Consider the following 17,010-nt stretch of genomic DNA (forward strand, 5'->3'; position numbering starts at 1 on the left):
CGGTCACCTGAGCTCAGTACGCCGGTCACCTGAGCTCAGTACGGCGGTCACCTGAGCTCAGTACGCCAGTCACGCGAGCTCAGCACAGTGGTCATCCGTGTTCAGTACAGCGGTCACACGCGCTCAGTACGGCGGTCGCGCGAGCTCACTACGGCGGTCACCTGAGCTCAGTACGGCGGTCACCTGAGCTCAGTACAGCGGTCACACGCGCTCAGTACAGCGGTCACCTGAGCTCAGTACGGCGGTCACCTGAGCTCAGTACGGCGGTCACACGAGCTCAGTACGGCGGTCACACGCGCTCAGTACGGCGGTCACCTGAGCTCAGTACGGCTGTCACGCAAGCTCAGTACGGCGGTCACCTGAGCTCAGTACGGCGGTCACCTGAGCTCAGTACGGCGGTCACCTGAGCTCAGTACGGCAGTCACCTGAGCTCAGTACAGCGGTCATCCGTGCTCAGTACAGCGGTCACGCGAGCTCAGTACAGCGGTCACACGCGCTCAGTACGGCGGTCACCTGAGTTCAGTACGGCGGTCACCTGAGCTCAGTACGGCTGTCACCTGAGCTCAGTACAGCGGTCATCCGTGCTCAGTACAGCGGTCACGCGAGCTCAGTACAGCGGTCACACGCGCTCAGTACGGCGGTCACCTGAGTTCAGTACGGCGGTCACCTGAGCTCAGTACGGCTGTCACGCGAGCTCAGTACGGCGGTCACACGCGCTCAGTACGGCGGTCACCTGAGCTCAGTACGGCGGTCACCTGAGCTCAGTACGGCTGTCACGCGAGCTCAGTACGGCGGTCACACGCGCTCAGTACGGCGGTCACCTGAGCTCAGTACGGCGGTCACCTGAGCTCAGTACGGCAGTCACCTGAGCTCAGTACAGCGGTCATCCGTGCTCAGTACAGCGGTCACGCGAGCTCAGTACGGCGGTCACGCGAGCTCAGTGCGGCGGTCACACGCGCTCAGTACGGCGGTCACACGAGCTCAGTATGGCGGTCACCTGAGCTCAGTACGGCGGTCACACGCGCTCAGTACGGTGGTCACCTGAGCTCAGTACAGCGGTCACACGCGCTCAGTACAGCGGTCACACGTGCTCAGTACGGCGGTCACCTGAGCTCAGTACGGCGGTCACACGCGCTCAGTACGGCGGTCACACGCGCTCAGTACAGCGGTCACCTGAGCTCAGTACGGCGGTCACACGCGCTCAGTACGGCGGTCACACGCGCTCAGTATGGCGGTCACGCAAGCTCAGTACGGCGTTCACGCGAGCTCAGTACGGCGGTCACTGAGCTCAGCACGGCGGTCACCTGAGCTCAGTACGGCGGTCACGCGAGCTCAGTACGGCGGTCACACAAGCTCAGTACGGCGGTCACGCGAGCTCAGTACAGCGGTCATCCGTGCTCAGTACAGCGGTCACGCGAGTTCAGTACAGCGGTCACGCGAGCTCAGTACGGCGGTCACCTGAGCTCAGTACGGAGGTCACACGCGCTCAGTACGGCGGTCACCTGAGCTCAGTACGGCAGTCACCTGAGCTCAGTACGGCTGTCACGCGAGCTCAGTACGGCGGTAACGCGAGCTCAGTATGGCGGTCACCTGAGCTCAGTACGGCGGTCACACGCGCTCAGTACGGCGGTCACCTGAGCTCAGTACGGCGGTCACCTGAGCTCAGTACGGCGGTCACATGAGCTCAGTACGGCGGTCACACGCGCTCAGTACGGCGGTCACCTGAGCTCAGTACGGCGGTCACCTGAGCTCAGTACGGCTGTCACGCGAGCTCAGTACGGCGGTCACGCGAGCTCATTATGGCGGTCACCTGAGCTCAGTACGGAGGTCACACGCGCTCAGTACGGCGGTCACCTGAGCTCAGTACGGCAGTCACCTGAGCTCAGTACGGCTGTCACGCGAGCTCAGTACGGCGGTAACGCGAGCTCAGTACGACAGTAACGGGAGCTCAGTGCGGCGGTCACACGCGCTCAGTACGGCGGTCACCTGAGCTCAGTACGGCGGTCACACGCGCTCAGTACGGCGGTCACCTGAGCTCAGTACGGCGGTCACACGCGCTCAGTACAGCGGTCACGCGAGCTCAGTACAGCGGTCATCCGTGCTCAGTACAGCGGTAACGCAAGCTCAGTACAGCGGTCACGCGCGCTCAGTACAGCGGTCACGCAAGCTCAGTACAGCGGTCACGCAAGCTCAGTACAGCGGTAACGCGAGCTCAGTACTTGTTTTCACACATGACAGGTCTTGGCAATAAGTTACAAATGGCCGATTGAAGAGCAGGTCACGTGTGCGGCGTATGGGAGTAGCACAAATGTGAGTGTAATTATCAGTGCACACATTTTATTTTCACGGTTTGGCATTTTACTTATTTTCTTCCCGCTTCTATGCTTAGCTTTGTCTCTGCACTGTAAGGGACGACGTCACATACGTTGGACAGTAATGCCCGGCAGCTCTCCCCACCCGAGTGGGACAACTTCATGGATTTCTGTGCACCGCGGTCCGATTTATTCGGCTGAGCCCCAAGACCATGGTGTTGTCTGCTCCTGCAGTCATGGGTCACAAGATGGGATGGGAGTAGGACTATCCAGGTCTCCCCCAGGCCATCTAACACTCCACTAATATTTCGCACACTCCCGTCAGCATCGTTTTGGTCCATGTGTGTAAACAGCGCCGTTGTTTCAGCCATATTCTGGGTCCTCTGCACCATTATTTATGGGAACCTCCACCAAGTGCAGAGCCGCCCGGTCTCCTCACATTGGTCCCTGTGAGGAGCGGACTCAGCAGCACATGTGGCCGGAGTCCATAGACTGGCATTCACCATCAGAAAGTGATGGCTCGCTGCTCAAGATTTTATCCTTTAAAGCTGTATTCACACAGTGCGTTTGTGCTGCAGCAGGTTGTTTTTCAGGTACATTTGTCTCTCGCGCACACTGATAGTTTAATTCCGTGTTCAGCACCAAAACCTGAGCCCTGTGTGTTTTGCCCTCATTGCTTTCAATGGGTGCAAAAAAAAACAACAAAAAAAACCCTTAAAGTAGAAGCGACATGCTGCAATTCTCCAATTCAGTCAGGGAAAAAAAAAAACAAAAAAAAAAAACAAATTTATGCATGAGATGTGACATTTCCGCTTTTGTTGGTGCTGTAAAACAGTATTTAATTTTCATTAAAAAAATGCAACATGTATTTTAATGAAGAAAAGTATAAAAGCCACAGCACCCGAAAAAAAAAAAAAAACCTGCGATAAATCTTGGAGAATGGTGACATGAGCAAACGAATTTTGAAATTTTTCTTCACCACTTAAAACAATAACAACCCTCTCCATGGTTAGTATCTGAACACTCAGTGACTGGGGGAATCAGATATACCACTAGCGACCATGGTAAAAATATATTTAAAAAAAAAAAAAAAAAAAAAAAAGGGGGAAGCAAAACAAGCACAGAATGGCCTGGGGATGAAGGGGTTTAAAGTGCATTCCTACAGCACATGTAATGTTAGGCTTTGGGAACACCTACACCACAATGGGGGTCCCAGGACCCCGAGACCACTCCACTTTAACCCCCTTTCCGACATTGGGGTAATAGTACGCCATCAGAATCACTCCCTGTGATGTGGGCTTCAGCGCTGAGCCCACATCTTTCCCAGCACACGTCAGCCGTTCAAAATAGCTGACATGTGCCTCTAACAGCCACAGGTGGAATCGTGATCCACCCACAGCTGTTAACTAGTTAAATGCCGCTGTCAATATCTGACAGTAGCATTTAACTTGCGCTTTCTGGAAGCGCGTTGAAAAATCCCACCCATTGTGACCCTGTCACGTGATCGCGGGTCACCGATGGGTTGGCATGACAACCAGAGGTCTCCAGCAGATTCTATAGTGGTCATAACTTGATTGCTATGAGCGTTGCCTGGTGGACGGTGCTCATAGCAAGTGAGAATTTCTGCTACACAGGCGATCTGAGCATCACCTGTATGTAGCAGGGCCAATCAGACAACTGCAGCTTATAGTAGAAACTATTGAAGCATGCAAAAAGTACAAAAAAAAAAAAAAAGTTTGAAAAAATGATATATACAAAGTTCATATCACCTCCCTTCAAAATGAAAAAAAAATAAAATTTTTGGCATCTCCAGATTCAGAATCGCCTGATCAATATTAGCGTTAACCCAACTGCTTAACAGCTTAAAGAGGATGGGGGGACACCCTAAAAAAAAAAAAGTCGGATTTTTTGTCACCACTACATGTCAATAACGGGCAATCAAGAGATCATATCTACACCAAAATGGTATCAATAGAAACGTAAGCTCGGTGCACAAAAAAAAAAAAAAAAACCCTCACATGGCCCCAGAGCACAAAAAATGGAGACGCTACGGGTGTCGAAAAATGGCACTTTTGTTTACCAAAATTTGGGAATTTCTTTTCTCCACTTCAATAAAAAAAAAAAAAAAAAAAAAAAAAAAAAAAAAACGCAACAACTGTAGACACGTTTGGTGTCTGAGTTCGTAATGACCTGGAGAATCATAATGGCAGGTCAGTTTCAGCATTTAGTGAACATGGTAAAAAAACAAAAAAAAAAAACCACAAGTGTGGGGATTGCACGTTTTTGCAGTTTCACCGCACTTCGAATTTTTTTTCCCGTTTTCCAGTACACAATGTTAAAACAAATGTTTTTCTTCAAAAAGTACAACTCGTCCTGCAAAACCAGCCCTCGCATGGCCATATTGATGGAAATAACAAAAAGTTATGGCTCTGAAAAGAAGGGGAGCAAAAAACGAAAACGCAAAAATGCCGCAGGTTAATAGAAGTAGGGGCAGATTCATCTATATGGTCGAATTCAGATTTTTACACCCCCCCATAGTCAGACACGTCGGTACCACGTGATGTGGTGTCAGCCATGAGGCTTTTCCCCAGAATTCGGGCTTCTTTCGGTTGATGAACGTCCCCCTATAACACTCGCCAGCCCCTTCTGAAGGTACAGGGGGGCACATAGCGATACCAGCTACTCGCCATCACACTCACCTCCTGGAATAATCCACTAGATCCAGAGTTTTAGTTTAAAACTTTTATTTTTGTGTTTTTTGTATTTTATATTTTTTTTGTACGGCTTTTTAAATTTTTTTTTTTATTTTTTTAAATATTTTATTCAATAAAAAGTAAAAGTAGTCCATCACTCCGTTCAAGTTGAGGGGGGAACTGGGGAGATGAAGGATAAGGGGTGGGAGATGAAAGTGGACCATCTCAAAAACTGCCCGATTTTTATAGTTATAAATAAAAAATAAAATCTTGTGTCGTTTTTCCAGTCTCTATGGAGCGAGGGGCCGCGCCTTCCCCCCCCTCCTCCGCTGCATTAATAACCAAAAACTAAAACAAACATTCTCCTGGTGCCAATCGGGGGACAGACTGCCTCCACCGTCCGCCTCTGATGAACCCTCCGTGTGGCTGCAGTCGTCCCCCCTTTGTCGCACGACCTGGGTGCAGACCCCGCAGAATCACTGCGTCAGGAGGTCTCCGTGCCGGGCCCCGGAGGCAGGACTGGCTATAGGGTTATGACTGTGGAAGTCGGAGTCACAGCTTAGGAAGATCAGTTACCGGGAGGATGAAATGGAAGCTGCTGGGACGGATGAGACTGAACTGGAACAAAGAATATAGAATTAGATGAAATATAGTTAATCATCATTTCATACAAATTACAGAAGGTCACAGTTTATAGCCCATCACCAGCGTGCTTGTTCTTTTTTAGTGTATACAGCTTTTATGAAGACCTATGTGTTTCCACGGTAACAGACTACAGTGCGGTCCTGCAGTCACGCCATCCCAGGGGCCAACAAGGAGTGATGGACGACGCCTGGAGGATCTGACTACACGACAGTTTGTAGTCTGTTACCATGGAGACACAGTGGTCTACACTGGAGCTGTTAAAGGCCACCCATCATCCTAAACTGAGCAGAGTCCCCAAGATACAAGACTGCCCGGCTGGGGGACGTTTCAGCTCTTCCCGTGCTACTCACCTTGGGGATGTGGTATATAGGTATATGGAGAAGGGGTGGATACCCCGGTCTGTGAGACTGTTGCTTGTGGGGGGCCACCGTGTGTCTGTGAGGGATGTAGGAGCATTACGGGTGTAGGGTGGGGGGCACCGGGATGTGGTGGGTGAGGCGCTCCGGGGTGGGGAGGTGCTCCAGTAACGCCACTCTGTAAATGTGCCTGGGGACAAAAACAGGTATTTGGAGGGCTATTCCCATTCTGGACATACCCTTTAATTCTGCAGGCTCCTTGCATTACCTGGGCGACGTGAGACATGTTTGCATAGCCGTGCTGCAGCTGCTGGTGGGCATGGATGGCGTACACGGCCTGCTGTGGGTAGCTGTTCTGTGGGGACTGTGCAGTGGGTCCAGGAGTCATGGAGGGTGGCGTTCCCGTCAAGGCAGCTGTGTGGTACAGATTCTGCTGGGGTTGAGCACTGCCAAGGTGCGGAGGTTGGCCGGCCTGGTGCTGGAGAGAAGGAGACGGGGCTCAGACACCAATATCCATCTGACGGGCTGTGGAGATGGAGGACGTGCCAATACTCACCTGCACAGGGCTGGGGTTGGCATGCTGAGACTGCTGCTGGCTCTGGGTGGGGGTGCTGGCCGGCTGGGGGTGCAGCTGAGGTGCGTGGTGGGAGTACGACTGGTGCACAGCTGCTGGAATGACAAGAAGCATTTGACAGGTATTGGACATGGCGCGAGGCAGCTGAACCCCCCGAACTCCAGGACCTGCCACTCACCATATAGTGTCTGGGGGGTGGGCTGCTCTGTGGGTTGGTACTGCGGGTTGGAGGAAGAAACTAAGGCTTGTGGATGATTCCCGGACGCGATCATGCGAGGATTACCCTGCAGCATCTGGGCAAATACAGGCTGAAAAAAAAAAAAAAGGGGTTAAAAAAGATTAATGAAACCGAAAAAAAAGCAGCATCAGTGCTAGTGCGTGTCCTGCCGTCCCCCTCACCTGTGAAGGGTAATGAGCCATGGGCTGCATCATGGTGGGCTGTCCGGGGAACTGCTGCGGGCTATAGGAGATGTAGGAAGGATAGGGCGTAGCAGCCACAAGGGGCGGTCCGGCCGCAGCCGCTGCCTGCATGAGGGAGGTGGCCGAGTTCTGCTGGTCAGAGCGCTGGGGAGGACCTGCGAGAAAGAACGGCAGAATGAGGGGCGAGGTGCGGAGCGCAGGGCACCACCGGGCGAGGTGCGGAGCGCAGGGCACCACCGGGCAGGTTGTCGCAGGCAAGGACAGCTTACCTTTTGTTCTGTATTTTCCCTGCTGGCCTGGCACAGAGTTAGATACGGGGTACGGATACATCTGAGGAGCCTGAGGACAGAAGAGATCACTAAACTCTTCTACCTGCAGATTAGTCCCGTGCTGACAGAGGGGCCAGTCATAGAGCGGGGGTCTCACCTGCACGGCCGGGCTCATGTGCAGCGGATTGATGTAGGAGATGTACGGGCTGTACACACCGCTCTGGCCGGCCGTCAGCATCGGGATGGTGGTAGTGGAGGAATGACTTCGGGGACCGGGCGATGTAGGCGTGCTAGTCGCCTTGTTCTGGAAGAAATACGTAAGCAGACTTGTGTCATCAGGGTCAAGACTGAAAAGTTAGGGTGGATCCCAACTAAAACCACAACTTATCACGTATCCACCAGACACTAAAATGGGGATGGGGTCCATGGCCATCGGTCATGTGCACCACAACCAGATAGCGGAGCGCTGGACTCACCACTGCCAGGAGGACCTTGGTGGGATTAAACTCCTTTGCGTTGGGATTCAGAGTGGATTTTTTCACTTGGCTAAAAACAAAACATAAAACACATGAATTAAAAAGAGAAGATCCCTCAAAAAAAAAAAAAAAAAAAATAATTGGAAAGAAGTTTCTCAGTACAGCTGCCGCCAAGTGTCACGGTTCTAGACGTTACACAGACCACCCGCCTGCAGCTCGGCTCCTCGCCCTGCTGTCCCGGACCTTACCCCCGGTATACGTACTCGCACACCACTTGCTCCTCCTTCTCCTCGGCGTCCCCTTTGCTGGCAGGACTGGCCGCCTCTTCTGGGCGCTCGTTATTCTCACATATACGCTGTTCCTCCTTGGTCTCTTCAACCGACTCAGGGATCTTCTGCCCCAGGTCCCGCGATTCAGGGATCTCCACGTGAACGGGATCCAGTGGGGCCATTTTACTTTCTAGCTGTTCCCTTTGTCTCAAGGAGAAAGACTCTAATGAGGCGTCTGGACATGGAGTCGCCTGAAGCTGAAGAGGAAAGGAAGGAACATTACTGAGCGTCGGCTCGGCCGAGAAATAAGTTTAACCGTGCTCTGTAAGTGCGCAGATATAAAAACGGCGATCACGTAATGACACCGGAGGTAGGAGCGACATCTGTCAGACTTGGGGTCTCCAGCTTCACATCTCACCTCCTTCCCACACAAAACATAACTTACCCGAAATTCGGCCCCAAATTTGCGCAGTTCGTCCAGCTGGTTCCTCTTCTGCTCAGTCTGCAGCACTGCGGGGAGGAAGAGAGATCAGTACAGGAATCCGGCAGCGATGGGGACCGGCCGAGACGGACGCAGCACACAGACCTTTACACGGCGGCTTGGCAATCTCACACGGGGAGCTCAGCTCTTTCACCGGTGCTTGGGGGTCCTTACCTACAATTGTACAGGAAGAAAGAGGACAGAGAAATTCTATCTTTAACATTGCTCAATGGCAAAAAAATAAAAATTACACCTAAAGAAACAATTCTCTGCAAATCAGCCCCGTATTTTGATAACTTAAAGGAGCATTAAAGTCTTGGAAAGAGCCATGCTGAAACGAACGGGCGCCAGTCTCCTCCCAGACTGAAATCTCAGTGGAAAAAATTAGGAAGTTCGGATTCTAAGAGGAGACGAACAATTGGCGCGCCTGGACGTCATCCTGACTGATCTCTACAGCTAACTAGAGGGGGCTCTAACCCCCAGACACAGGCGGTGGGCTACAAACTGCATCTCTACAGTAGAGTGCAACGGTCAGTGTTTGTAGACCACCTCCTTATCACAATCTCAACCCGGTGACAATTTTCACACATATTTCCCCCTTTTCTTTCCCCAAACAGCACCCCTGCCAGGCACAGGCCGGGTCTGGTATTGCATGGGTGCAAGCTTCTGGAAAGATTCAATCTACATTGCAATACAAGAAAAGCATATTTGGTAGCGCTGAACGTCGGGGGCTCCTACAAGTCACTAGAAAAATATCTGGATTTCTGGACTCGTATATTGACCACATTTGGTAGCCACAGGTCAGTACGCGGGCGGCAGAAGAAAAACTATTTCAGATTTTATTCGCTTCATAATCTACATATAAAAACCGTGTATTACAAATCAAACAGTGGCAAAGTGACTCCGGCACAGCACCAAAAGATCTAAAATACAGGTATACACTTTCTACACAGGTGTAAGTATCACAATGTCATCAGGTGCCCATATAATCTACGTGCTATACAAAGTCATGTAGAAAACTAAGCCATGGCTCCTGCCTCCGTTATCACTTTCTTCTCCAGCCCCCCCCACGTGGTCGGGGAGACTGCCCGGGTTCACGAGCCGGCAAGCGTTCCTCACCTTCCGAGCTGGGAGCGACTGTCTTCGGAGACGCGGGTTTGGTGGAGATACTCATCTCCGCCGCAGGCCGGGGATCTGGGGTCGAAGACTGAGAAGATGAATCCATGGAGCTAGCAGAGGAGGCAGATTTTGGAGACAGGGGGGTGTAGACTCGGGAGGAACCTAGACAAGAAAAAAATAAATAAATGAGCAATCAGGAATCATTATAAAACCCAACAATATAAAACAGCTCATAAGCAAAACAAGAACCTGATGGGGAGGTAGAAACTTCTATAGGGCGGCTGGACGGAGAGGACATGGGCTTGGTGGATCGGGGGATAGGACGCTGCGATTTGGGGGACATCCTTGAGGGCCCTACAAAAGAAGACAATTCAGTAAACATTCTGCGTTTGCAGTGACCTCCTATTTTGGGTGTGTGGCTGCAGTCCGGGCCCATGTGGCTACCACTGTGGTTTCTGCACAGTAGTCGCTTCTATATGACTAGCACACGGATTTCAGTCAGACAAATGCATAAATCTGCGTGAACAAAGATTCCAGGGGCACATCACCACTTACCACCATTTATGCCCCGCTGCTCGGGGATGGGGCTGGAGCTTGTGTCCGGATAATGCTGAGGGGGCGCACGGGACGTCATCCCCATCCCGGACCTGCCTCCTCTGGAGGAGTTTGTTCGTAGGGCTCCTCGTGAGCCATCTCGGACCCGCTGTGGTAGAGGATTGTACTTTCCATCCCTGGTGGAGGAAAAGTAAGATGCAATCATGAACATAAGAGACCACAGCACTGACTAACTTAGAGGCCACCATATTTGCCCCCCAGCTGAAGACGATCACACGGACCTTGAGCCGAGGCTGGGGCTGTCTCGGTCGGTGCTGGGCCTCTGCACCGCGCTGTGCTTCTCCTCCTCTGTCCGGCATTCGTCGTTCTCGATGGCGATCCGCGCTCTGTACTGCGGGCTGGACTCGATCTCCCGGGCCAGGAGAGTCGCCCGGGCCTCCCGCTGCCTGAACTCCTCAGAGTTGTCTTTTTCTAGAGGTACTCTGTAAGATGAGGGTAGAGGTAGTACACGAGGTACGAGGGTGATGGGAGCCACCTACACAAGCACCACAACTCACGTGTATGAGGACAGACTGCTGTCATACGTCGTCTTCACTCCATGGATGTCCTCATTAAACTTGAACATCTCATTGGCATCCCAGCCATTGGACTGCAAAGGAGGAAGAACATTAACATTTGTCTTACTCATCACCTCAAATACTCTGTGCTGCCGAGGACTCTGCGCAGAGGCAACAACGGCCGCCTACAGAGCGCCGCTGGCCAGCAGAGAGGGACAACAACGGCCGCCTACAGAGCACCGCTTGCCAATAGAGGTGACAGCGGCCGCCTACACAACGCCGCTCTCCAGCAGAGAGGCGACAGTGGCCGCCTACAGAACGCCGCTCGCCAACAGAGAGGACTACAGCTGCCTACAAAGCGCCGCTCCCCAGCAGAGAGGACAATGGCCGCCTACAGAGCGCCACTCGCTAGTTGTCAGGGGACATTCTTTTCTTGATGTCTCGTTGTGGATCATGACTCCCCAGTAGTCACAGCTTCTCATGCGTATAACAAAAAGCACTCACTATATCAGAGTCCAGGTCGTAGTCGTCGCTGTTTTCTCCTCCGTCCCAGCGCATCAGAACCTTGTCCTTGTGTTCCCCATTCACCTTGGAGTTCATGGCGATGGCAGAATCTGTGAACTTATCTGCAATGGATGGATCACAAGGGGAAGAAAGCGTCAAACCATTTCTGGAAACTGCTGAACGGAAGAGGACGCATCCATGATTGCAACAAGCTAAGGAGATGAGGCAGCAGCTCACAACATTAATCAGATTCCTCCTGCTTACTGTGGAGCACATGCCTGTAGTAGAGCATCATGAGGACAAGCGGATCATGTGTGAACAGGAGCCTCCTACCTTTCGTAGCGTAGCTGAAATCCACATTGTGGAAGTGGACGAGCATCACGTCCGAGTGCTTGAAGATCATGGTGTCCACGATCTCCTCGCGCTTCGGCCCTGGCACCTGGTCGCTCGTCTTCTTGTGCACGGCATCGATGGCCAACTCAAACTGTGGGGGAGAAGAAGATTTAAGTGAACTGCGTGAGCAGGAAGGCAGCCATCGATACACAGCCAGAAATCACCAGATCCTCTCACCTTAGAGCTCAAGGTCTTGAAGATGCCTTGGTACGTGGTCCCGTTCTTCACCTTCACATCACACGTCGAGCCCTTAAGGAAAAAAAAAAAAAAATTATATATATATATATATAAACATCACAGCATTACATAGCGCAGTGAGCATATAGGGGCGAGAACCATGTGCAGGCGAAGGGCATGTCCACCTTTGACCTTGCGGCATTACTTGGGATCAGTGCTGGTGACGCTGGCAATGCCATCCTGGCCGACTACAGTCACTTACTCCTCTGCCCACATTACTCACCACTACAGCAGTTAAAAAATGCAGCATTCTGGAGTTATTATAAATGCCTTCAAAGACCTGCGGAGAAAAAGCGGAAACACCGATTAGTCATAACCTGAGGACGGCACCAGAAAAGCCTCGAGAACCCAGTACGGTGACAGCATCTACACGAGCTGCCCCTGGACCCATTAAAGGGAATCTGTCAGTAGGATCGCCCCTCCTGAGCCGCCTGTGGGCACGCAGGTCATAGGATACTGAATAAAACGGTACCTTAATATCTGCGATCCATTCTCTAAGGCCTCATTCACACGAATGCGTTTCCAATACTTATGGTGAGTTTTCACACGTACTGCAAACAGACTCCTGCACCCCCATTATAGTCTATGGGCCTGCGCACATGAATTTTTTTTTTTCCAGGCAGCACAGACGTAAATATATCCTGCACACAGATGACAGAAGTATGATCTGTGTGACAATAGAAATGACAGATGGTTTAGGTTTTAAAGATGTGCAAAAATAGGGACCGATAGAAAGATGTCCATGTGAGATCTAATTGGTGCCGTGGCTTATTTTATTGTACAGGTTTTTAGCAAAAAAAAAAAAAAAAAAAAAAAAACACAATATGGGGTCCCCTTTATTTTTAAGATCCAGCTAAGTGAAACGACAGCTGCAGGATAATATTAGTAGGTTGGGAAAGTCCATGGATATTGGCCCCTTCCCAGCCACCCCAGAACTGGCACAACCATTAGATTGCCCTGGTGCATTTGCAATCGGGGTAATGAAATTGCTGACGTCAACAGCTGTCACTGCCATCAAGCCCAGGGGCTGGTAATGGAGAAGCATCTGTCAGACGCCCCCATTACTAACCCCGTAGTCAAAAGAAAGACTAAAGTTCTTTATTTGTAAAAATCATTCCCAACAAAATTTCCCTCTCACCATTAAAAATAAATAAACATAATCCAAATGGGGGTCCCAGGACGATCCCAGTCTTCAGCTATATGAAGCCCCATACACTGGAGAAACAGCCAGTGCCAGTTCTCACTGCGGGAACCCAGCTGCGGTGACATCAGTAAGGTTACCGCAGTTCACAGCTGTCGGGTCAGACAGAGGGCAGCACGAGAGTCGGGATAATGAGCGAGACCCGACGGCTGTGAACTGCGATAACCTTACTGACCTCACAGCAGTTGGGATCTCGTGCTGCGCAAGAACGGGCAGCGGCGGCTCCCGTGTATGGAGCTGCGTTCTCTGAAGGGGGCTTGTCCTAGGGTCCTCCATTTGGATTACGCCGGACCAGTGCGGATTTTTTTTTTTCTAAATAAATGGGCGAAAGAGGGAAATTTGTTGGGGAGTGATTTTTACAGACCTGTGTACTCATTTTGACTAGGGGGTTAGTGATGGGTGTATCTGACAGGCGCCTCACCATTACGAATGACACGGATTGAGGTCAGCGACAGATGCTCAACTCAACCCCACAAGCCCCAGAGCAATCGGGAAGAGCAGAGGCAAAGCGCTAAAGTTTATACATCCAATGGATGCGCCATTTCTGGGGCAGCCGAGGGCTGGTCTTATTAGGCTGGGAAGGGGCCAATAGCCATGGAACTTCACAGACTGATACCAGGCAACAGCTGGTGCTGTACCTTTAGGGTATGTGTCCACGTTCAGGATTGCATCAGGATTTTTCATCAGTATTTGTAAGCCAAAACCAGGAGTGGAACAATTAGAGGAAAAGTATAATAAATGCAGAAGTGGTGCAGATGTTTCTATTATACTTTTCCTCTAATTGTTCCACTCCTGGTTTTGGCTACAAATACTGATGCAATCCTGAACGTGGACACATACCCTTACTGATTATTAAAAAAACAAAACAAAAACAGAGGGGGACCCTACATCTTTTTAAGGGCTCCCATTCTTAATAACCAGCCAAAGTAAAGGAGACAGCTGGGAGAAGATACCAATAGGCTGGAAAGCTCCATGGTTATTGGCCCCCTCCCCAGACTATTAAAAGGATTGTCCACTAATAGGACAACCCCTTCTGGATCTAAAATCTTTGGCACCAATAAATAAAAAAAATTTTTTTTTAAAAAACTGCTTACACGCACAGCCCATCCAGTGGTGTAGGCATATTTGTGCACGAGCCTGCTGCTTAATCAGCATTGGCGTCACTGGCCCTCGCCTTGGGAATAATCGATCATCAAGAGGAAGCAAGAACTGCCACAACCCGGACTTCCTCTCGATACTCGATTTGTCCGGAGGTGGGGCCAGCAACACCAGCACTGATCGGGCACCGGACTCGCGGGTCCTAACAACTGGGAACGGAAGGGCCAAAACTGGCACAGGAGATGCGTATAAGCTTTTTATTTCATCAGCGCCAAGTATAAGAAGGGGCTGTGCAAGTATTGGATAACTTCTTTAAGACCAGCCCCCAGCTGGCTGCTTTCCCTTAGCTGGTTATTAAAAAAAACTAGGGGGCACCGCACGTGACTCATTTATGAGCCAATTACATGTACAGTAAATTACACACGCATGGCATTACGTATCTCACGGACACCTTTCTATCTCTATCTTTGCACAGTGGACACATAAACCTTGGCCTTTGTATTGCCGTACCGAGCGCACTGTTGGCGCACACAGATGCCACATGTATAGTACAGACAGCACCTGTACTGGTTTATCCAGTGCCGGAAATATCAGGACATGTGACGGTGGCTTTAGGATGAGGTGCAGAAACGTCCGCATCTCTTGGGAGGGGAAACCGATGAGTTTCATACACAAGTTCTGGTGCAGATTCTTCCCCACTCATTAATCTAAAATGCTGAAAGAATTGACAAACTGGAGGTATAAATCTGCGAGTCGTAAATAACCACTGAGTGCGGGACACCAGGATTGTCACTTAGCTGCCATCAGGGTTTGTGACAAACCTGCACAGGAACAACAAAAAAAAAGGGACAAATCCACAATTTTCTAATATGTAAATGAGGTGGTTAAGATCTATGGGCTGGACAGAGATCTCCCCGAGACTCCACCTCCACGGAGTGATTTACATATTAAGAAAATGGTGGATTTCTCTGGAATAAGACATCGGCTGGCAGATATCAAGGAGTCACTGTATTCAGCTTTCCACACCCTGTGCGCCCAGACAGACGGCTCAGGAGGTACACGGTCAGTAACCGCAGGGATGAATGGGGGGAAATAGGCCGATATTCATGGGACATGGGAACCCCGACATAAGCAGCTGCAATCATCTCATCCTGACTTACCGGAGGCTGAAGACCCTTCACTATGCTCCGACCCCTGCAACGAGGAAAAAACGGAAATAATAAATAAACGGTGCAATGTACTGGGAAATAAGATGAGGAGGAGGGGGGGAATCAGCTCTGCTCCGTGGGACCCCAATAGAATCACGTCTCCATCACATGTGCACAGCAGCTATACAGAGGGACCCTGGAGCTGCTGCTGCCCCCTGTACTCTGGGGGTCTTACATCCAACTCACTGCACCAGTGTAAAGGACGGAGGATCGCCGGTAAAGGATCCGATCTCTATAGATCCTCCCCGACATCAGCACAGACTGGGCTCCACCATACTTTACACTGCAGGCTGGTGACCGCTCACTATGGGGTCACAGATCTCTGCTCACAGCTGCGGAATAGTAGCCCCCCATAACATCCGGGGGGGGGGGGGATCAGTGAGCAGCGCCGTGCGGACCATTCGCCACGCATCAAAATTCCATTGAAAATCAATAAATGCAGATCTATTTTGCAGCAGCCAAAAACACTCATTTTCTTGTAATTTGATGCATTAAAAAGCAACAAAAAAAGAAGAGTCCACCCCCAGAGCCGGAGTGCACGGGCACTATGGGGGCTAGATCTAATTCACCGGTAAGATGAGGCCCCCGATGGCGGCACGCACAGGTCACCGTCCGCCGCCCGGAGAAGCTGCATCCCCCTCCGCGGCCGGACCGTGCCGCACAGGCCCGAGGATGTCGGAGCATGCGCACAGCCGGTAACGGGGAAGCCTCAGCTCGCACCACGTGACGCCGGGACTCGCAGACACGCCCCATCTCCCGCGCTATTGGCCGCCCCGCGCGTCAATCACCCGCAGCCTTTCCGTTACCGGCAATGGTGGCTCTTACCTGCCCGCTCCGGGCCTCTCCTGGCTCCGGCTCCCGGCCGGGGGGAGGCTGCCGTTGGGGCTCCCGGGAGAGCCGCCTCCTGGCGTGGACACAGCCATGGCCGCTGCTGTGGTGGCGGCAGGTTTGCGGGTGGCCGGAGAGGACTGCGGCTGCTTCAGCATAGTAGGAAGAAAGCGATAACGAGCTCCGTCACTGGCGGGAGAACGCGTAACCGGGCGGAAGGAGGAGGAGGGCCTGCCGGGAGAACGGAGGCTCGCCTCACACTCGCTCCAACCGCTGCTGCCGCCGACTGTGCGTGCACTCCCGGCGACGAATAGCAACAGCCCGACCAGGGGGAAGGCGGAGCTAACGATCGACCAATCAGATCGGCGGCAGCTGACCCGTTCTGGCCAATGGAATAGAGCGGCTTCCTCAGCGCGCGGCAAGAAGAGGAAAGGCGGGGCTTCCACCGAGGAGGCGACCAATAGGACAACGAGAAAGTGGGACCAGGCGGCCAATAGCAATCGTCGTCTGTGGGTGAGGGCGGGATCACGGCTGCCTACCTGGCGGCTGCTTCCACAGAAAGAGGAGGAGAGGGAAGGGGCGGGGCAACAAAATGGCGGCAGCCTGCGCTAGGAATGACGTCACGAAACCAAATCTTCAGGTGGCGCCGGGATACGGAGTGTCCTCAGAGCTGTGGGACGTGACCAAGGGCACGTCACGGCTCCTCCCCCCTCCTGGACGGAGACAGTGCCAGGGCCGGTCCTAACCTCCACCATAACCTGAGCGAGAACATCACGTGCGCCTTTCATGTGACGTCACCATCTGTCAGCGATAAA

General features: G+C 51.8%; 1 protein-coding gene across 7 annotated transcripts; it reads right to left on the reverse strand.

The window, feature by feature from the left end:
• Positions 1-5,039: 5,039 nt before the first annotated feature.
• On the reverse strand, positions 5,040-16,486 carry ATXN2L (ataxin 2 like). Of its 7 annotated transcripts, none has more exons than XM_069734827.1 (23): positions 16,193-16,486; positions 15,320-15,353; positions 12,084-12,140; positions 11,801-11,872; positions 11,564-11,714; positions 11,231-11,352; positions 10,727-10,818; positions 10,451-10,651; positions 10,170-10,345; positions 9,864-9,968; positions 9,615-9,776; positions 8,601-8,669; positions 8,460-8,524; positions 8,009-8,271; positions 7,746-7,815; positions 7,427-7,573; positions 7,270-7,339; positions 6,980-7,155; positions 6,759-6,888; positions 6,563-6,672; positions 6,275-6,484; positions 6,001-6,196; positions 5,040-5,623 (listed from the first exon to the last, which is right to left on the reverse strand). In XM_069734827.1, the coding sequence occupies exons 1-23, from the start codon at positions 16,351-16,353 to the stop codon at positions 5,574-5,576; spliced, it is 2,889 nt and encodes a 962-aa protein (XP_069590928.1). In that variant the 5' UTR covers positions 16,354-16,486; the 3' UTR covers positions 5,040-5,573. The 7 variants fall into 7 exon arrangements, with proteins under 7 accessions (XP_069590928.1, XP_069590927.1, XP_069590932.1 ...); XM_069734826.1 differs by having other exon boundaries at positions 6,563-6,675; XM_069734831.1 differs by lacking the exon at positions 16,193-16,486 and adding an exon at positions 15,937-16,051 and having other exon boundaries at positions 6,563-6,675.
• Between the last annotated feature and the right edge of the window lie 524 nt (positions 16,487-17,010).

The sequence above is a fragment of the Ranitomeya imitator genome, chromosome 7, assembly GCF_032444005.1.
Source record: "Ranitomeya imitator isolate aRanImi1 chromosome 7, aRanImi1.pri, whole genome shotgun sequence".
NCBI classification, from domain to species: domain Eukaryota; kingdom Metazoa; phylum Chordata; class Amphibia; order Anura; family Dendrobatidae; genus Ranitomeya; species Ranitomeya imitator.

What these genes read in the sequence shown, in the direction of transcription:
- ATXN2L (XM_069734824.1), bottom strand. Translation starts at nt 16,353, where the DNA reads ATGCTGAAGCAGCCGCAGTCCTCTCCGGCCACCCGCAAACCTGCCGCC. An exon ending in ATTTTTTAACTGCTGTAGTG is followed by an intron (nt 11,873 to 12,083) that starts GTGAGTAATGTG and finishes TTTTTCCTTAAG; the next exon opens with GGCTCGACGTGTGATGTGAA. An exon ending in TGCCAAGCCGCCGTGTAAAG is followed by an intron (nt 8,525 to 8,600) that starts GTCTGTGTGCTG and finishes TCCTCCCCGCAG; the next exon opens with TGCTGCAGACTGAGCAGAAG.